Raw genomic sequence first — 21721 nt, forward strand, 5'->3', positions numbered from 1 at the left:
AATTAGATGAAACAGGCCTACATCTGAATGAATATCTATGTAGGCCTACTTTATTTCCTGACTGACCTCTTTTATATTATTTATTATTATTTTGTTTTGTCTAATATTTCATTTTCTGTACCTGTTATTAAAAGTTGAATATGGAGATCTCGTGTCTCAAGATCGCAGTCGCAACAACAAAGAATAATTCCAGCAGCCGGGTTGCCAGGTTCGTTGCTGAGTGTGTCAAGCAATCAGCCTGCGCCATGTCAAGTGATGAATCATACAGGTAACAAATTATTTCGAATTCGAATTAATTTTACAACAATATTTTACGTTAGCCAGTCTTCAACCGGAAGTCTTTCTTTGAGTGGTGTGTAATCGATAAGCTAGCTAGCTCTCAACTTAAAATGATTCCTTGTTTCTGTAGCAACAACAGCCAAACCTGGCAACCTGCAATTTCCAATGCTATTGGCCGGTACAATGTAAATAGAACGTGAAAACAAGTCATTGTCAAACCCGTCAAAATAATAATAATACATTTTTTTTATATAAAATATTAATTCAGACTAAATATATATTTTTTATGTGAAAGCTATATTTCATTCTCCCCTCAAAATGCCCCGTGGTTGTATTTTTTTTTAATATAGCTTTTAATACAGATTCTACGTATTCAACCCTTCACTTGTATTATCTTAAATATGATTTATGCCTTTTAGATTGTGCAATAAAATAAATAAATAAAACATCCCCTCTGCCACATACAGTATCTTCCCCTCGGTGGCAGCGTGATACAACACCGGAAATGTCCGACTCGTGTCATCAGTTCCTGTGAGGATGTCGAAGTTTTTGTAGTTCCCGGGTTGTTGTCCTGTCAGCGTTGTAGTACAAGCTGTCACCGCTGATAATTTGTATGTCCTTCTGGTAGTTGCAGTTTGTCGGCCCAGCAGCACAGCGAGCTCCAGGGCGTCAGACTCCCGGGAATTGTTCGTACTTAATTACCATTGTTGCTGGTGTCTGCTAACCGGCGAGCTAACGGCTAGTTAGCTAAAAAGCCAACCAGCTTTAGCTCGCTAGTTAGCATTCGACGGTAGCTAGCGGCGTTAGCTAGCCTTTTTTGCAGTTAGGTAGCTAGCCTGCTGGCGGTACAAGGGTAGGAAGCCGCCCACTCCTGCAAAAGCAGCATTCCGGACCAAGAGTGAACAGTAAGTAAGTAAGCAGAAACTTAAAGTAGCTGTCAAACGTTTGCTGTCATTGTTATCCGAGGTAAGTTAGTTAGCTTATTGATTTGTAGGATTTTTGCCAGGAATTGACAGTTGAGCTGCACAAACCAGTGTCACCAGTTACAACTCCTGTCAGCTGTTTCACTCACTGGTTTAACTTCTGTCACAAGTCACAGGGTGCGTGTGCGTGTTGTGCTAACTCAAGTTAACTTTTTGGTTTGTCTGTGTAACGTTTTCTAAGTGACAAAGTCAAAATAAGTGAGGGAGCAGACATCGGGAACATTGTGTGAAATGCAGTTGTGGCTCTCAAAGTGTGGCCCGGGAACCCTCCAGGAGGCCAGGAAATTATTCCAGTGGCCTTAGAGCCAAAATGGACATTTGATTTATGTATTTTAACTTTACTGAAAGTGCAATAACTAAATATAACAGTGACTTTTCCATTTTCTCCATGTGCACAATACTATACCTAAAAATTACAGTTTTTACACTGATTACTCTCAGAGCTAAAACAATTAGTCGATTTCTCTATAGAAAATTATTTTGCAACTGTTTTGATTAATCTTTTAGGTGTTTTATTAAGTGTTCTGTTATTCTAACGTATCAAAGTTGAGAGTTTGAGCTGTTTTTTTTATAACTGCCGAATTTATATGGATAGAATAATTAACAGATTAACCAGTAATGAAAATATGTGTTAGTTTAGCCTGATAGCTACTGTAAATCTAAGTCTTATTCTCTAAATATATCCTGGATTTTTTTATGCGGCATTGTCTTATTAAATAAGGTTGCAGGGACTCTGTTGCAAAGCATCTGATTAAACAAGTCTTGGCACTGTCCTTTTGTTTTTTTCCTATTATAGCAGCCTGTTTCAGTTATGGTGACATGTGCTTTTCATGTAAATCTCCTCTGTCAGTTTGTGAGAGCCCTGCAGGGCTTCTCACTCTCAGTGTACAGCTGTTGCCAAGAGAAAGAGGCAGAGGGTTGCTTATGTAACAGCCCAGTTTTGGATCAGGTAGCTGTCACCACCACCAGGATCGTGTACTGCCATGTCTTTTGCTCATTGTACTGAGTCACACTTTAATAACTGACACAGCAGCAACAGTCCAGCCAACGGTTGTTAGGACATAATAGCAAGATAATAAGTAGTGACATGGGTAGACATTTAAAAAATAATGAACCCTCCCTTTTATGAATCGTGGCTTGATGGAATTTGTGGAATGGGGCACAGCCTCAACCCATAACACAGGAAGCAGCCTTGTGATAGGATATCAGCAGTAGTTTCTGTTGTTCCACTATATTTGGATGGACAAGGTGGATGTCATGAGATCCTCAAAGGTGCTTCAAACATCGGTTAGAAAACTTAACTTAATGTGATGAACACTATTTTGTCCTGTTCTACCAGGATACACAGGGCAGTTATAGATAGTGATAATTGACCATGGACTCTTCCAAGTTTATTTTTTGCATAGTTGATTCTTCTTCTTCTTCTTCTTCTTCTTCTTCTTCTTCTTCTTCTTCTTCTTCTCATTATTATTATTATTATTACTATTATTATTATTATCATCATTATATAAACTTTCAATTATTAGAAGTGTTGTTTTGGATAAACTTATGTGTGGCTGTCATGTACAAAGTGAAGTCAGCTGAAATGACTCAGTATATTAAATTTCATCCATTGGTGAACTGTTGACTGGGTCACCCAGTCACCCTTGATATTTGGAAATATCAGCAGGCTGGTTCCTTTTTTTTTTGTTTAGGAACAAAAATGGTTTGACAGGTGGTGTTATTTTAATTTTCACTTGACCTTCATATGTGTGTCATTGAAAGCTGCTATCCAATGCTTACTGGTGGTTCATTGAGTCAAGGCACATACTGTGTTCTCCCTCTGTAAATGGGTCAAAGTTGACTCAGGATATTTAATCTGCAATAACCACACTGCTGTATAGATTTACAGTCTCTGTTCTGTATGAAATATAATGCTTAGGCTAATTATGTAACACAGAGTTCATATCCAGAACGTGGGGGAGTGTCTGCATGTGTCACTTTTTAAAATCACACAAGAAGATGTCAAAGCGTTGCATGGTCTATGTAAAGAATGCTGTGTTTTAATTGAATTTGTATTGGTAGTTTACAGAGATGGAGGCTCCAAGCTCCAGCGAGCTGCTTCTGCCCAGAAAGAGGAGAAGAGAGTGCTCCAATCGGGAGATCGACGAGGGCGAGAGGCTTGGGAAAATCCCCAGATGTACTGTGGTGAGTCAGCTGTGTTCTTTGGTTGTCATTGAGCAGCAGTTTCTGTAGGCTCTGTGCATGTGCAAGCCAGTCCTGCTGTTTATATACAGTATGTGTGAATGCATGGTTTGATTTACTAATAGAAGGTTTTCTTTTAAATGTCCAAAATATTATTCACAATATATATATATATATATATATAAAACTATTAACTTTCTCTATAGAAGTCTGCCATTGTTTGTTGATGAGTAGTGTGCTTAAGAGATACATCCTTGATTTCCACATCAGATTGTTTCAGGAAATAATATTACAAAATTGTGTGTATTTAAATGGAAAACTTCCTTTATCACTGAAATCTTCCCTTTCTGTGGGTATGGGTCGTTTAGGGATTGAGGCACCCTGCACCTTTTGCAGATGAGCTGGTGCCAGCTGATGGTAAACCCTATGAGAGAGTCAACATGGAGGAGGCTAAGAGGGGAACACCACGTGAGTCAGCTGATAGCCCGTGTCTTTCTTTGACAGTTTCTCAGTACGATTGAATCCTCTTTCCACATTCTCCTCGGTGCATTTCCCAATAAGCTTAAGTACAATCATACATGTGATAAAACTTCATTCTGTACGGAATAAATAAATCTTTCGTCTCTGCACACCTTGTCTCTCTCCGTCTAGCTGACAGACCGGTGCGGGTGTATGCAGATGGCATCTTTGACGTTTTCCACTCGGGTCACGCCAGAGCACTCATGCAGGCTAAACGTCTCTTCCCAAATACACACCTCATCGTAGGAGGTAAGTCTGTCCATATAGGCTTTTCACAGCAGCAGAACAATCTGGGAAAAGTTAGATGACTGATAATAAATGGTGCAGCATAAAGAAACTGTACTGAGACTTTGTGAGATATTACCGGCTGTTCTTAGGTATATTTTTTATAGTGGATCAGTTTTTCATTGCAATACAGTAAAAAATAATAACAATAGATCAGAGTGCTTAGTGTTAGCCAGCTTTTTTTTTGCGTTGAATTGCAATATTGATTAAGGTGTTTCGAACAATGATTTCTTTGTTTGTTTGTTTTTTAATTATTCAAAGTGTGCAGTGATGACCTGACCCACAAATACAAGGGCTTCACAGTGATGAATGAGGATGAGCGCTACGATGCTATCAGACATTGCCGCTATGTGGATGAAGTGGTGCGAAACGCTCCCTGGACGTTAACACCAGAGTTCCTCGCAAAACATCGAGTGAGTGGATGAAACAGAGAAACGACTGAGTTCAAAGACAAAACAACATAATTGGAGACACTCGAACAACTGTTTTTGTACAATTTGTAGATATGAATTTACTGTGTTGATGTGTGTTTTAATGATCTCTTCAGATTGACTTTGTGGCCCATGACGACATCCCATACTCGTCAGCAGGCAGTGATGACGTGTACAAGCACATTAAAGAAGCTGGTGAGTGCCAAAGTAACTAAGAGTGGTGGTGTGGCACGTAAGTAATTACAGGATACAGTTCCGTGCTGTATTTGAAAATATATTTGGATCATTTTTTATTGTATTATCTTGGATTATTGTACAGTATACAATGCCAATGATGTATCCTCCTGAATTTTGACTAAATCAATTTAAAGATTTTCTAAATTAATGTATTTAGAAGTGTTTGATTAAACTTTTCACCCATTGTTTAGGGGAGTAAAAGAAATTGCAATAAATTAGAATATTGAATCACAGTACTTGCAATACTTTTAAACCGCAATACATATTGAATCAGCATCCAAGTACCGCGATGAAAGAAAAATATTTTGTCCCAGGCCGAAGTGGGCTGAAAAACATGTCACTGCCAGTGGGTTCCATGATTGACAGCCTTATCTGACCTCTGATCTTTCCCCCTCTGCCCACCGCAGGTATGTTTGCTCCCACCCAGCGCACAGAGGGCATCTCCACCTCTGACATCATCACACGCATAGTCCGTGACTACGATGTGTACGTCAGGCGCAACCTGCAGAGAGGATACACAGCGAAGGAGCTCAACGTCAGCTTCATTAATGTACGAAACTTAGCTTTGGTTTAACTGTGAGTGTCTTGTCTGGCGGAGCTTGGAATGTGAAGGCAGTAATTCGTGAGGAATGAAAACACCTGTCGTCCACTCTCTTTATCAGGAGAAGAAGTATCACCTGCAGGAGCGTGTAGACAAGGTGAAGAGGAAGGTACGTGACGTGGAGGAGAAGAGCAAAGAGTTTGTCCAGAAGGTGGAAGAGAAGAGCATCGACCTCATCCAGAAATGGGAGGAGAAATCCAGGGAGTTCATTGGCAACTTTCTGCAGATGTTTGGCCCCGAGGGAGCTCTGGTGAGGAAGTTGGTTTAGTTTGATCTTTAATCACAGTTTAATCATACTGCATGACTGAGGACACATCCTTTTGTCACACACTATCGGTGGCCTAACACAGAGGGAAGGACTCACGTGATACACATGTACAGTAATAACATACCAACAAACACCTGATATATTTACGATGTTTATTTAATTGTCAGTGACAATACTATACTGCTTTACATTTACCATACAAAATCTACCCATAATGACTTGTTTAGGCCTCAGAACAAAAAGGACTTGAACTTAATTTCATAGCCAAGACTAACAAGTTTTTCAATTTTGAACAATAAAAAAACAACAACATTTCAGAATAAATCAAGTATTAATAATTGGTTCCCTAATTTTGATGTCCAGTGTATGTAAATTAATTCGTGAGAATTTAAAATGTAATAATGTAGTTTGTTTTCATAATATTATGACTTAATTCTCACCATAGTTGGGAGACTTTTGCCGTGTTTATTTCATCTGTCGTTGACAGGAAAACAGCTAGCCTAGCTTTTATAATGTTGTAGATTTAAAAGAACAAAGACAAAATGATTACAAAGTCATCACAAATCAAAAATAGATATGTATGGACACAGAACCTATGCCTTTGACTGTTTGAAGCAGTGTTTTTAATCCTTAACTCCTAAACCCGTGGTCATGTCTTGTGCTTGCATTAAACTGACGGATCTCTTTACGTGTCCGTCTCACCTCCACAGAAGCACATGCTGAAGGAAGGGAAGGGCCGCATGCTGCAGGCCATCAGCCCAAGGCAGAGCCCCAACAGCAGCCCCACCCGTGAGGAACGCTCCCCCTCACCCACCTTCCGTCTCCCTTTCTTCACGAAGACCTCCCCGCCTCCCTCGCCTCTGCCCCACCACAGCGGAGCCCGCGGATACCTCATCAGCGAGGACGATGACGAAGATGACGAAAACTAAACCGTTTTTAATCCTCTACTGTTGTCGAGCCGCAGTCAGAGCTACCAGTTAACTGAGCCGTCGAGTAATGTGGTTTTCATCGAGCTCCTGCTTCAATTTTTGTTTATGATTTTACTTTTTTAGCACTTCAGTGTCACGTTAACCGTAACAGCTCTTGTTTTTAACAGCCAATTTTGTCCTCTTTTTTTTTCATGTAACGGTCAGTAAAAGTTACCACTAGTCACCTGAGTTCTTTGGAAAATAGTCTCTTTTATCTCATTCATTTTTTGATGTTGAGGTTATTAGTCACGTAAGAATATTTGCAGGGCACTCTTCCATCTGTGACCGTATTCTTAAGGTTGGTGTTGTGAGTTAGGGGTTTGTGTTTTTGATTTTGTCACGGTTTTAGCGGGATGGCTCGCAGGTCGCTTACTGGAACAGCACATCTAGTTTGGTGTGAGAAAGGTGAGACCTCATGGAGACACTGTTGAGTATCTCCAGGGGTTGTTTTTTAGTGCAGGACAAAAAACTGGACATTTAAGTGACCTGTTCAAGTGGGGCAGATTATATTCTGCTCATACTAACAAGAAACCACCCTGATTTATTTTTTTAAATAACAGGGAAACGTCAAATCTGAGCAACCCGAAAGTTGAGTGCTATTTCTTCTTTCTGCTTTGGGGCTATGTGTGTCTGCGTGTATGTGCATGTGATGTTTGTGCGTGTAAGCTCTCACGTCAGCATGTTTGAAATGTCTTCCGTCAACCCTCTGTTGACAGATCTGGGTTCAGCTTCGACTTTACTGCATATAGTAATGGATTTGCTTTTAAATGTTGTCTGTTGACAAGAATCAAGTCTTGCAAGGTCGACCCCTTTAAATGTTGCAGATGCCGAAATACTTATTTTTGTAGATTTCATCTTTCCTTTCTTTATCCTCTGTACAGGTTATGATTTCTGTTCAGAAGCGCTGTGACAGATTGAGCAGTGAATAGACAAGAGCAAGGCTGGAGTTATTCTATTTTTTTTTTTTTTTTTTTTAAATGCAAATCCTGCATAGACTGGGCCTGTAGGGAAGTAATAATATTCATCTGATTCATATGTAAAAATAACAAAGTATTACATTTTCATATTTCAGAGAAGACCAGAGAACTGTCTAGATGCTCAACTTCCCTTAAGAACTGGACTCATAAGCACACTTCCTCCTTCGTAGGACACACACATGGCAAAATAAGGTTGTCCCAAACGTGTAAGGCTTTTACAAATCTTGCATCAATCAGCAGGACCTCTGCTTAAGTGAACCGAGTCTGTGCACACAGCCTGCATCAGTTTAAAGGTGTATTTTGGCAGATTGGACTGCACTGTCACGTCGTGGTTCAGATTCATGTGTTAATAATGACTCCAGATCAACATTTATTTAGCTACCTCCTTCCCTGAACAGATTCTGTTTTCTGAGATGAGCACAAAGTACAGACATTATGTTTCAGCACTAAAGCAATGGGACTGGGTCAAATATTTAAGATTTTCGGGCCTTGGTGTGTGTGTCCTGCATCTCCAGCGATTTAAGCATGTGCTGTGTGTCCTATATAACTGAGAAATGAAACATCACAGGTGATCTGAAGATGTAATGCAATACTGTTAGAAACACTCTTATATAAATGTTGACAGATTGATCTGTTCTAGGCTTGGTTTCCCAAAAAGATTTTGTTGTTTAAATCAACCTTTGCTCCAGCCACAAAGACCGCCTCTAGCATTGTGGGTGTAAATCCAATTTTAAGGTTGGCAAATAACTCAAAGGATACCCACAGTTATAAACTCCTACTTTTGGTCTTAAAAGTACAAAACCAGTATAAGTTGCTGAGATTATCCAGCTGTGATTTTAGTGCTAAACTACTTTTGGGAACCCTCTCCTCGATTCTTGTGGAATCTGTTCCTTTAAATAAATCAGTGTGAATTTCAAAGTAAGAGCACGTCCACAAGTTCAAGGTGGCAAAGACTCGAGAGGCAAGTCAATAACAGCCACTACTGCTAGATACAAATGTAAATGTTCTTAACAGCGTTTGAATTCTGTATTATTTGACTGTTTGGGATTCTTTGTTTTATGTTCTGGATGCAGAGGAAGGGCGAGACAGGAAAAAATGTATTAAACATGTTGGCCAAAGCATTTCTTGACCTTGAACAATTATTAAGTCTCCTATGGTTTAACGATTGGTTCCCTGTTAGATACACTTGCATAACTCTTTGTGGATTCCCAGTGCATGTTCTAAATGTATAACACTATTCATTATACAAATGGATTTTTTCCCTATAAAATTGAACTGTCAATATTTAGGCTTTGGTCCGCAATTGTAGGGGAAACCGGGGCTGGTTGTAACACTCTCAGTACGCAGAAGCATTCCTGTAACAGATACAACCAAGTTTATAAAGAAAAAGGTTGTTTTTTTTGTGAAAGCATAGCCTGCGACGAAGGTGAATTTATCACCCACATTTATGTGTCTATGTAGGTATCTTTCATACAAATTGTACTAATGTTTTAGCTGTAAAGGAAGTTAGTTTTATTATAATCCTTATTTTTTACAATCCACCAAAGTCGGGCGAACTGTAACATTGCACTCGTGTTTTATTTTCTGTTTGTTACAGTTGGTATCACATATTGTCTTTAAAGAAATCCAACATAGACATACATTTAGAAAGCACTCTTAAGTCAGCTTTCTTTCTAAATAAAAAGATTTTGAGCCAAATGAAAGGACAGGATGAAAACTGGATGTACCCGAGGCACGCTGAAACCAATACTGCCCAAAATCCATTGTTCCAACACCGCCCCTCCTCCCTCGTTTTCAGATGTCAAGAGGAAACGGTCCATTTATATAATACAGAGTTGAAATAACAGAAAACATTATAACAGAAACATCAGTTAGGCGGGGTTGGTTACATAGTCAGATTTTATTGGACAGAACGGTCACCAAGGCTACAAACATGAAGCAGACAGTGACGAGGCAAACACCAGGGGGAGACCTCACCTCACTGCAAACACACTCCCAGTGCCAGATTTCACCAAAGCATACTTGAATCAAACTAGTGTGACAAAGTTGATCTTGGTGCTGAAGAAACAGGAAATGTGGGTCAGAAACTAGCAGACCGGAAAACTGTCTGGAATGTTCCCGTATGCTTTAACTTCACTAACTGGATGCTGGCAAAAGAGCAAGGGGAAAGAAATGATACAAGTACAAAAACAGCTCGGTCACTGTCAATTCTTTATCTTTTCTAACTACCCAGATTTGACTCGAGACGTTTGATCCAAATGACCGTCCCCTCCCCAAAAAAAACAGATCAAATATCAATCAGTCCACAACACAGAATCAGACAATGCATCTCATTTTGAAGGGTCGACTACTCAGACAGAAGTTCATATACAGGAACTATATCAGGATTCATTTAAACCACAACAGCTACAAATCATTTTTACCAGGGATTACCTCTAGGACGTGTGGGACTTCTATAGTAACTGGAGAGTAGATAGTGGAATAATAACACTGAGTAAACACAAGAGAGCACCCCTTTAAGACACCAACGGTGCCTCCAGTCCTCTCCCCCTGGTCCCCATCTGCATCACTTGTCTTTTTCTTTCAGACACCAGTTGGTTTACAGTTTTACTCATCACTATGAGATATATACGATACAATGGTTCACATTTTGCATATATCTGTGCATTATATCATATTTACTTTTTTTTAATGATGTAAATTCAATCTCCAACACCTAGTTAGGAAGGGGTGGGGATGTATGAGAGAAGCTATAAGGATTTGAGGGGAGGAGAGACACGAAATGGGAAGGGGGACAGAAGAAACAAATCTTAACAGGATAGATGGTAGGAAAGTGGTCAATTCGCTGCCTGGGGTTGCTTGAACTTTAGCAGCGTGTTTCGTAGATGCCGGAGCGGCCGATGTACCGCACCCATTTGATGACGTCGTGGTCACTGTAGTTGAGCTTGGACTCAAACACCTTCAAGTAGCGCACCTTCAGACCAGAGGGAGCGAAAGGAACCTGCGGGGACGAGAAGAGGGAGCTTAAGACGTGTTGGGGCATGCTGGGAAGCTGCAGGCCGCACAGGTTACTGTTTCTGTGGGTGTGAAAATCAAGCAAGCTGAGCAGGAAGTGTGCCTGTGTTTGAGGTAACAGGAAGCAGGTTGTGATTTGCATGAGTGACACTGGTATCACATTTATCCATAGTGCTAGTGCATAGTGTTAGATATACAAAAAGTCTCCTGTTTAATCACACGGTAGGGCCTAATCAGGAAAAACATGTTGCAAGGCAGAGACTGAACTATGAACGCTTTCTGACCTCAAAGTTCATAGAGATGGGAGGCCTGGCCCATTTCTTCTTATCGTTGGTTGGCAGCAGCTCGATCTCAGCACTGATCTGAGACTCCTTCATCCCAGCCATGCGTTTGATCCTATACACGCAGACACACATAGATTAAGCTTTGTAAGTGTCGTACAACAAGGATACACAATTTTGAAAGATTTTTTTTAAAAAAGGGGGTTACAAAAGTGGATATTACTGTGTGTGAGAGGTTAAACAAACAGATGTCAAAGAGAAGCCTTTAATCATTAACTTGACACAGTTTGGTTGTATCTCATGAATATACGAGCAGAGCTACTACTCACTTCCAGACAATGGCGTTCTCACTGGCCTTGTACTTGGCTTTTCCCTTCATACAAATCACCTGCACGCCGCTGGTGTTGAGGGGCGTTGGGATACGCACCTGAGGAATTGATATAGAAAAGGAACAGAACGTTTCATGTTAAAACAATTAAACTTTATACACATAATTCAAGAATGGGTCCAAAGTGTCGCTGATTACATTTGGTCATGTTGTAAATTAACAACTGTTTTCGTTTCTTTCATTCATCAGAATTTTGACTTTGATGCGAGCTCACCTCGATCTTTTGGGCCAGCAGCGAGGGTTTGAAGTTGGACTTGATGACCACCTTAACTTCCAGTTTAGTGCGGCCGACCTCCCTGACCAGAGGGATAACTCGGAACGGCAGGATGATGTCTTTAGTGGTGCGGTACCTGAAAGAAGAGGGGAAAAGTGGTTCATGTTACCACATTGTCATTTTAAGCATAAACAATGACTTCCTTTATTATATTATTTCAGCGGCAAACCATTTCTCACAACAATGTATTTTAGGATAGAATGGACCACAGAAAATAGCATATGCATTTAATATTTGTCTAAGTATAAGTCTCACTTATGCATCATGTCTTGACAGCTTAATAATAAACAAAAGCTTTGAAAAGATTTTAAACCCATCTACTGACCTCATGAGCTCATACTCTCCATCAGGGGGGATGAAGCTGATGCTACGCTCCGAGTCAAACTTACTGAGGCGCACACACTGATGGAAAGTGCAGTCGTCGATGGCTATGGACTGCTTCCCACTGCTGGGAGAAGAAAAAAAATAAACACATCAGACACACAAGACAAAAGAACATTCACTTGTTTATCATTATTAATTATATCTAACAAAGATGGAACTGCTGCTCTCCCTCAATTAATGTCCATAGTTAAATAGAAGTACACACAAGGACACAACTGCTAATACCAATACATAGTGGTGGAGGTTAACTGACACTATTGTGCAATAAAACACATCACAGACCGTTAGATGTTAGGCGGGGTAATAAAACAAACCAACCATTCCACAAAATAGTCAAAACAACCACTGAGATTTACACTGAAGAGTTAACAGGCTGTTTGATTTGTACTGAGTGTCTGGGGAGCAACAGTGCATGAAATGATTTTTAATCTGCTAAAAGGCTTAGACAAGACAGTGTGTGTGTGTGTGTGTGTGTGTGTGTGTGTGTGTGTGTGTGTGTGTGTGTGTGTGTGTGTGTGTGTGTGTGTGTGTGTGTGTGTGTGTGTGTGTGTGTGTGTTGAAGTGGCAACATGTGAGGACACTTGTCAGTACAGTACCTTCCTCCCCCTAAATCACTGAGGTACAGCACATAGAAAAGAAAGAGAGGGAAAGAAAGGAGAGATGCATCCAAAAAAGGAAAGAAAATTTTGAAAAATAAATTGCAAAGCCTGTCTTGTAAACAGCAAGACAACACTCAACAAAGACACGGGGCTAACAGACAGGGTAAGGTCAAATTGGACTCAACAATGAATTTCAAGATGGAAATAATATAAAAATCATCATTCTCAAAGAAACTGGGACTGCAAATTATCTAAATAATTTTCAGATTTTTTGATATTTAATTTGCCGTCACTCACCTCTTCCCTGCTTCGTCAGATGCTCCTCCCTTGCCCTGCTTGTCGATGACAATTTTGTCGTTCATGCCAAATTTGCACTCGGGCATTCCGCTCAGGTAGCTCTTCATCACTACTCGGCCCGACACGTGGGCACTCAGGACCTGGCCTGCACAGGACGGGAAATAATGTCTAAAGCTGTTCAGACTACAAATCATGTTGTATACAGCTTTGTTTGGGGACTCATTGTGCTGAATACACTACTCTCTTTAAAGTTAAAATCGTGTGTGTTCGAACCAGCTTTATTCACTTGAGTTTGCGGTATCACATTAGGATTCTTGCGTTATTTGTGCAGGTTCTGTAGGTACTAACGCTTCTTTTATTTATCAACAATGGCAGATACAATCACCATTGCTTCTTTGTACATGAAATCAGGGCTCTGTACAAAAATTAAGTACTACAGAGCTGCCCACAGACAGCTACAATCATTTGTTCCTCCATTTCTAATTCAACAACGTCAGGACATTGGCTTTTGAAACATGGCGTAACATTGAATTTCTTACTCTTTAGTTATTCGTGCTGCTGCCACAAATTGGCTTTATGTATTCACGTGGCGCATTTCACATGAAACGCGGCTGGTCTGCACACACCTACCTAAATGCACACGAAGGTAACAATGCTATCGTAAAACAAAACCCAAGATTGTAATTAGTTGATGGTTCACCAAGTGGTGAACAATTATCACTAGTTAGAACTAGTTGTTTTGAATTATACAATTCCAATAAATCATTCATGTCAGCAGTCCACACCCAGTTTGGTGAGACCATATTAACAGACCTTGTGGTGACATGAGCAGGTTGACGCTCTCCAGTACGTCCAGGAAAAGCTCATTGCGGCGATACTTGATGCCTTCACGACGCCAGCCGATCTGCCCCGTCACCTGGCTGGTGATCTGAGACTGCTCCTCTTTTGTCTGTGAGACAGGGAGGGAAACTGTATCACTACTAACAAAAGGAGAAGGCTGAAGAAAGGCAAATTTAAGAAGGCAATGAAATGGGACCATTAACACAAAGGGAGGAATGGAAACAAAAAACAAATAGTAAAATGAATTTCTTGAGCAAGTATCTCAGTATGTTTATTACCTGGTGCTGGATTTAGAATGGTCCAAGATCGCAGTTTTGGGGGAAACAAGCAGAAAAAAACAAAAAAATAAGTTAAATTTGCAGTTACATAGCGCTCCAAACAATCCCGACATTACACCTTTTGTTTAATGGTTTTAAACATTGTTTTGTTTAATTTCCATAAAGACACTTGCACGCTGTCAGTGTGGCAATCATTACATCACACTGACAGTTATTGCTTGATATCATTAACACCACTCCAATAAAAATGTCTTCATCACTCATCAGTTCAATCCACATAAAGCAAACTTGCTCGGGACATCCCCATAAAACACAACTGTATTTATCAGCTGCCTATCACGCATCCAGGTCCTGAGTTTTACTGAGAGGTGTTTTAATATTTAGTCTACCCTGACTGATATAAACAGGGTGCATATAAGTCATAAGTCATATTGCTGTTATTATCAAAGTTATTCATATAAACTATATGGTTGCTGTGCATCTCTTGGTCTCTATCTCTTGTTAACCCAACCGGTCAAAGCAGATGGCCGGCCACCATAGAGCCGGGTCTGTTCTGACGACCTGCCTGTTAAAAGGAAGGTTTTCCTTGCCACTGTGTGCAAGAGGGCTGCAATGCGACTTGCAGTCTCTCATGGAGGAATTGTTTGTTCTCTGTATATCATAAATAAATCATTGTGTGGTCCAGACCTACTGTATATAGAAAGCGTCCCGAGATAACTTAACGTGTTATGATTTGACACTATCAATAAAATGTAATACAATTCCATATCACCACAACCATTGTGACAGTACTAGTATGAGACTAAACATGCTGTACTGACCTGTCCCTTAATGCCCTGCTGGGTAATGAAGGTCTTAAGAGCTCCAGTCTCTGAATTCTGGGGGTATCCAAAGTCCAGGATTTCTGTATGAACACCAACAGATAATCAGTAAGTGATAAGATGGGTAAGAGGAAAGAAAATAGGACATGTCGAGATGTAAAGAACCAGTTTCATTATATTTTGAATAATGCAACTGATTCCACACACACAAACACACACACACACACACACAGTGTGACATTTATAGTTTCCTACCATCCAGCAGTTCGTAGATGAGCACAAAGTTGTTCTTGATGTTCTCCTCGCTGATCTTGCCAAAGTAGGCCGTCATGACGTCACACATCTTGTAAAGGAACTCGAACACCATGGCGGCGTTAACATTCTGCTTGGTGACGGCCGCCAACCAGATGTTGGAGCGTTTGACGTGGAAGAAGCTGGTGCGGGCGATGTTAGTCACTGGGGATCGAACCTGCTGCCGGGCGTGAATCACATTCACGCGGAACGCATCTACCGCGTTGCGCCTGAGATCAGGAGGGAGGACGAGAGAAATGGAGGCAGCGATAGAGAAGAAAATAGAGAGAGAGAGATAGACATTTGAGTTGGGAGCTGAGAATTGTTTCAGGCTTTTATATAACAGTGAGACTGTTGTAAAACTACCCTGCCCTGTGACATCCTGTGATATCCAGTTCAGTACTTGACTTAAAATAAACAGTTTCAGACCTCAACAGCATATCCACCCAGGAATGAGCAATAACCAAAACAGTTTCCAACCAACTGGAAAAGGACACCTTGAGCATTTAGACAGAGAAAAGGAGCATTGTTTTGTGTAAATGGTGATAATTACCAGGAGGGAGAGAGTAGGCTGAGAGTTTAGGCTGACACACAGACAAAAGTGTTGTAATAACCTTGACTCCGTGGGAACAAAAAGGTGTTTAACCATGTATGGTCTAAACCTATCTTAAGTTGGACTATCTCTTTATTATAAAAGGTTTAACAGGCTACATTTGAATTCAGCTCGAGTGATACTAAAAAGTCAGTGAGATTACATTTACCTTAAAGTATACCTTAGTGCCATGAAACTTTAGTGTGGATTTATAAATAACCGGGTTTAGTGCAGAGGATGCAGCACGTTCTGACAGAAATATAAAATCCTACTGAGAACCGTTGACCTTACAGATATACAAGACTTCTGTTATTTGATCTACAAGTGTAATGCAATATTACTGTTAGAAGAACCGAGTCTGCAGGTTAACAATTTAACGCCGTCTTAAGCTTTGTTTCCATCACAAACTTCCTTTAAAACTGTACCTTTAGAACCGTACGTAGCTCATATGGACATGTACCTAAACACTGGATCATTTTTGTGCAATTGTTTCTAGCACTGGGGTTGCGAAAATAAACAGGACGGACTGGAACAGTTCTATTGGTACCATCCACAACTTTTGACAATAGAAACGTAAAAATAACAAACTGACAGGGCTTTATTGATTTCCCCCCATGAAGAACAAATGGACTAGAGACATACAGGTGGCAGCTTTCTTGGTTGATTTTAAGATTTCTACCATGTCCTTAAAGATTTGAAATGTCCTATGTTTGTCAACCTGGCAATTATTGAATAAGAACAAAGAAACAATAGTCAGTATAGGAGGCTGCCATAATGTCTGCCCAAACACATTAATATCACAACTAACAAATATTAGCACCTTATTTTTCCAAAAACTGAACATCTTTTTCTTTGAAATGTACAAAACAGCATTTAAGCTTTGAATGAAAATAAAACTTAAAATGTACTTTTAAGCACCAGCGGGTATTACTTAATTCGAGTCCCACTTCTACAAATGAGACCACATGAAATGAATTGCAAATGATCCAAACAATCTCTCAGGCTCTTTGTGAAAAGAAAAAATTAGAGCAGAATCAAAGGATGAGAGGACCATATTAACCATCATATCCCATGCTCAGACCACATGCTTAGGCACTGGTAGAGTTTGTGAGCATCAATACTCATTTAAAGACATTGATAGTGGCTTCAATTGTTGCCTTTGATTATTTTGGCGGTTGTATCTCATTAACAGGTGCTTTATTTACCACAGTAATGTCATGACAGGTGACTCATGCTTAGAGGAAGTATCAGAAGGTTGACTGTGGACTCAATGGGCATGCAGTTAGGGGTTTCAGGGGGTCATTAATCGATGGCCATGAGAGGGGAGGGGTCATGCTTGATAGGCTGGAGCATCTCTTACCTATTCCTACAGGGGCCAAGATGGACAGATGGAGGAAAATGGTGATAAAGAGGATAGAGAGGAAAAAAGGATGAAGTAAAAAAGGAGAGGAGAGAGACAAAAATGCACAAGAGACATTTTCGTGCATCATGTACACATAGAGTGAGTAACATGGTGTTTATTATGACGCCATCATTGTAACTGAATGTCGGGAACAAGTCGGCAGCACTATATTGCTCTTTAATCTATGCTATGCCAAAACAGCATTGTGAGTACATATTGATTATTTGTATCACAGCTTAATTATTATCAGCTATAACTATGAGCTATTTTGCAATGTAAAACAAGTGCGACCATGGATGGCAACACAACATTATAGCGCATACACTACAGCAACATAAGTCTGGTTTACTCTGGGAGAAACAACTGATGCCAGGGGGCCACAGTGGAGATGTGAGACAAAACTTCTGCTATTCTGTAGTACACATTGTGCCGTGTCTGAGAAGGAAGCGGCGAAGCAGCGGTACAGTATTTGTGCTACTGGAGGTAGCCTATTGCGAGACCGTGATTAAAAATAAAACAACCACAATTACATTATGGATCGCTGCCTGGAAACAGGACAAAAGATGAAAGGGATCTTCAAACACACACACAGATGTATGTCACAAACCTGCAGACCTTGCATTGATCCAAATCAAACAAAGTTAATGGTGTCTCAGCGGCTCAGTCTGCTGATGCAATGTGTTACACTGAACAGCTCTGAAAGGGAGCATATACTATTCTCTTTCTGCCCTTATCCAATGTCTTCTCTGGGCCTCCAACCTTACAACTACAAAAACCATTTGAGAGATAAAATGTTTGAAAAATGCTTTAACAAGCTACTCAAAAGATAACCGAGTGTTCAGGCACTGTTGTTGTGTACCCAAATAATTGATACAATTAAATCAATTTCTACCCTTGTTCCCTCTTTGTGTGCATCTACAAGGCACTGAACTGGTCTATTTTGGAGTGATGTCAGCCCTCCACTCAATCAGTGAATGTGGCTGGGTTTACACAAAACAGAACGTGATAATAGGGTGTAAGCATGAAGACACAGTATGCACATTACAAGTGAATCACATCAACAATGTGCCACACAAACAAACAAGAAAGAGGAAAGGAGGAAATAGAGAGTATACAAGTCAGATCTTCACAGTATATGTATATACAGCATATTCTTCTGACAACAGCTGAGTTCCTGTCCATACCATACCCACTGATGTGTGGATCTGCGAGGGTGTAGCTTTTCACCTGACATGTGAACTACCAAATCTTGACCCACGTTGTTTACAATGTTGTTAGTCTACTTTGGATAAGAATTGGCCATGTTTTTAATCGTTCATCTTGGGCTGCTGGAATAATTTCCTTTTCCCCGGTACTTGACCCTCGCCATCTTTGTATAGGCTCCTGTCTTTACGTCCACATTTAAAGCCACTAACTATTCTTTTTAACATTTCTTTCCCCAACCAGGCAACTATTAGTCCCCATCCTTCAATTCCAAACCTGAGAGGTTGATTTTCTTCACCGCAAGGCAAATCAGTATCTTTTTTCCATATGGTACACAGATAAATAATCTGTCTTGAATCAACACTGAACACTTATAATGACAAAATTATTTATTTTTCCTGATTGTGAATGATAGTACTTTTTTATTGTTGTTGTTATTTAATAAAGTCCCTTGTGTTTTAACTTTTATTTACTGGGAGAATAATTTCATCATTGTTTCATGTTTTTGTATTTGCAAAAAATTCATTTTATGCTTATAATTGTGTTTTTGTCTAAGGGTTAGTCGTAAATGTAGTCGTGGCTTAGCCATTTGATAGAAGATAACAAAACAGACAAATGTAAACAACTTAGCGAGGAAGAGGGACATAATCCTCTCATCCCTTCGGAATCAATCCCAACCTGTCCACCCCTGCAGGATCAGGCCCTTCTCACTGACGTGAAGTCCGACACAAAATTAAAGAACATTACAGCTGCTTTGCTCCTGTGAAACGTACCCAATGTCATCTCGGTAGACCCTGGAGATGAGGACCTCCCCCTTGTGGTTGTAGATGAACAATCCTCCAATCATTGTGGCTGCTTCTCAGTCCCAACTGGCCATGGTGAAACCAAACCCCGCCTGAGAAGAGCGAGAGATTGCCGAGAAGAAACAGGGAATGGAAAAACGGGGTGATAGAGAAATGAAAGCAGTGAAAAAGTGAGGGAGTGACCAAGAGTACAGGGAAGCGCTTGTCCCTCACATCCGCTTTCTCTGTGTGGCACACGCACACACACACACGCGCACACTCATGCCAATTGAATACATCCTGCAGCTGCCCCACTGTGGTGACTCATTTTTATTGCATGCTATCACTCCAATACAGGCTGAGGAGACTCCACTACCACAACCACCCACGACAGAATCAAATCCTTGTTTCCTTTCAAAGATTAGCAGCAGATTAGCACACACAAGTTTGAAGCAGGATGTCACCAGGTCACCAGCTACAAATCTGTTGCACTGACTGGGTTGCTTGTATTTTAGATAAGATCAAATAATTCTTTATTAGCCCAACAGTGGGGAAAGTTACAGTGCTACAGCAGCAAGAGAGAATAGTGCAAATAACAAAAGCATCAATAACAGATGCAAAAATATAAGAATAGCCTATTTGCACAATAAAAAAAAACAAATGAACAGTTAAAATTAGCGAAAAACAACAGTGTGTATTGTGTGTATTCAGTTTTACTATCAAGTGTCCTCTGTCAGTCCACATGTCAATTCAAAGTAAGATTAAAAGGACAGTTTTTTAATTCATCAAGAGGCAGGGCAGTTTTGTTTGTGGCTACACCAATAAATCGTAGCAATTTGCTCTCATTCAAGAATGAAGCTTGTGGAAACCAGGGGGATGAAGGACATGCTTGAAATTCCTCGAAGACGAGAGGCCAGAAAACACACGGTACCCAGAGATAACATACAACACAATCACATGCGCCGAAAATCAGTAAAATAACGTCCCCCATAAGGCCATTTCTGCCGAGTCGTGACCGAATATACCTTGCACTGCACATAAGTCTTGAGCGGTTTTCAATCGCCCCTTTTTATTGGCCGAAGTCAAGATGTCTGCTCACCCGGGCCATTTCCTAAAACGTTCATACATTTTTAATATTTGTCTCATTTGTTCCTCCACTGGTGACATGTTCATTTTAAAACACCTTAAGCATTCGTGAGTATCTACAACATATATGGAGGCTTGACCTTCAGCTAAGTGATGGAGAATAGACCGAGTGAGAGAGGGGTAACGTTAGCTAGCTAATTTAGCTTCTCGATAGCAGGCTAAGCTGGCGCGGCGATGTTCAGCGAAGCCAGCGTCGAGAGCGGTGCGGAATTTTAACCGACTTCCGGTGAAAAGACAACCGTTTGACGACCGTTTGCAACATTATCGACAACTTAAAAATAAACGATTCACATTTATAGCACCGACTAGCCCCAAAACACATTAAATCATAAATACTCCGTAGACTGCCAATTATGTGTGATTTTATTCATTAAGAGAAAAAAACGCGTCTATTCCGTTATCGCGCTACTTGCCGCTGCTAGTTTTCCGCTGCTAGCTTGACGTTAGCTAACGTTGCTAACGCTTAGCATCGCCCCCCCAGAATACAATTTCACCGGCTTTTTACCAAACGGTTATCATGCATACAGTTGGCCATTTTGACGAGAAACGTGTAGCCGTCTCGACTTTGAATAACTTACCCTAGTTCTTTCACGAACGCCACCGGTCTTTGGCCTCGGATATACAGCGTATGTATGTCAGGATCCAGTTAGTTTCCCAGTCCACACACCCGCTAATTCCGCTCCTTCCTCCGGGTGCTCTGAAGGCTGTCAGCTGACCCGCCGTCCTGACGCACAGGCGTTCCGCTGTGACAGGAAAAGGCGCGGCTGCTGGAGCGATGTGTAAACCGCACCCGGGCCTTGTTATGATAAGCTTACATAGGGTAAATTATTTTTTTCCATCATAGTGCATTAATGGTTTACGTTGTGGCACCAAAACTACCACAAACTGGAACATTTTCTTAAACACTTAATATCCATAATTTCAGGAAAAATCCCAATAAAGCCTGTACATTAATAATCCCATTTGTATTACAGTACCCTTTGCACCAATCAGGGTGCTTGAAATCCTTGAAAATGCTTTAATTTTAATGTTGTGTTTTCAAGGTTTGAAAAGTGCTTGAAATTTGGATAAATTACTTGAAAATGCTTTTTTTTATCCACATTTCTTTCACAACAAATAGTTATAGAATAGAAATATAATATAATGTCTTACCCTTCTGGTATTACGATCAATCTTAGTTGTTTATAAGGTAATACAGTCTATTTTAACAAGATTTTAATAAAACAAAAGAGTGAAAATGGACCTTGAAAGGGCTTGAATTGACCCCGGAAAAGGTGTAAGAACCTTAACCAATACACTATTATGTTTACAATTCCATTGTCCTGTGTTTATATGCATACTTACATCTACATACTGAAGGTACATAGTAGTTAAATGTGTTTACCTTCGTTCATTT

The 21721-nt window shown here is 40.3% G+C and overlaps 2 protein-coding genes across 3 annotated transcripts; one reads left to right on the top strand and one right to left on the bottom strand.

Annotated features, from left to right (window-relative positions):
• Positions 1-892: 892 nt before the first annotated feature.
• Positions 893-8853, top strand: pcyt1aa (phosphate cytidylyltransferase 1A, choline a). Of its 2 annotated transcripts, none has more exons than XM_083927700.1 (9): positions 893-1188; positions 3327-3449; positions 3815-3914; positions 4098-4214; positions 4512-4663; positions 4798-4876; positions 5326-5468; positions 5581-5769; positions 6498-8853. In XM_083927700.1, exons 2-9 carry the CDS (start codon positions 3336-3338, stop codon positions 6714-6716), a joined length of 1113 nt encoding a protein of 370 aa, XP_083783826.1. In that variant the 5' UTR covers positions 893-1188; positions 3327-3335; the 3' UTR covers positions 6717-8853. The 2 variants fall into 2 exon arrangements, with proteins under 2 accessions (XP_083783826.1, XP_083783825.1); XM_083927699.1 differs by having other exon boundaries at positions 893-1184.
• A 766-nt stretch (positions 8854-9619) lies between these two features.
• On the bottom strand, positions 9620-21043 carry LOC310958090 (AP-2 complex subunit mu-A). The gene is made up of 12 exons (XM_083928898.1): positions 20904-21043; positions 19171-19292; positions 15165-15430; positions 14906-14992; positions 13784-13939; positions 12971-13115; positions 12671-12688; positions 12016-12138; positions 11631-11766; positions 11358-11455; positions 11032-11143; positions 9620-10733 (listed from the first exon to the last, which is right to left on the bottom strand). The coding sequence occupies exons 2-12, from the start codon at positions 19242-19244 to the stop codon at positions 10599-10601; spliced, it is 1350 nt and encodes a 449-aa protein (XP_083785024.1). The 5' UTR covers positions 19245-19292; positions 20904-21043; the 3' UTR covers positions 9620-10598.
• Between the last annotated feature and the right edge of the window lie 678 nt (positions 21044-21721).

The sequence above is a fragment of the Echiichthys vipera genome (genome assembly GCF_963691815.1).
Source record: "Echiichthys vipera genome assembly, chromosome: 15".
NCBI lineage: Eukaryota > Metazoa > Chordata > Actinopteri > Perciformes > Trachinidae > Echiichthys > Echiichthys vipera.

Bases quoted from the DNA above. Each gene is read 5' to 3' on its own strand.
- pcyt1aa (XM_083927700.1), top strand. From the start codon at position 3,336: ATGGAGGCTCCAAGCTCCAGCGAGCTGCTTCTGCCCAGAAAGAGGAGA. The intron at 3,450-3,814 runs GTGAGTCAGCTG...TGGGTCGTTTAG, and splicing joins AAATCCCCAGATGTACTGTG to GGATTGAGGCACCCTGCACC. The intron at 4,215-4,511 runs GTAAGTCTGTCC...AATTATTCAAAG, and splicing joins TACACACCTCATCGTAGGAG to TGTGCAGTGATGACCTGACC.
- LOC310958090 (XM_083928898.1), bottom strand. From the start codon at position 19,244: ATGATTGGAGGATTGTTCATCTACAACCACAAGGGGGAGGTCCTCATC. The intron at 15,431-19,170 runs GTACGTTTCACA...TCCTGATCTCAG, and splicing joins GTCTACCGAGATGACATTGG to GCGCAACGCGGTAGATGCGT. The intron at 11,144-11,357 runs GTGAGTAGTAGC...CTGCGTGTATAG, and splicing joins GAGAACGCCATTGTCTGGAA to GATCAAACGCATGGCTGGGA.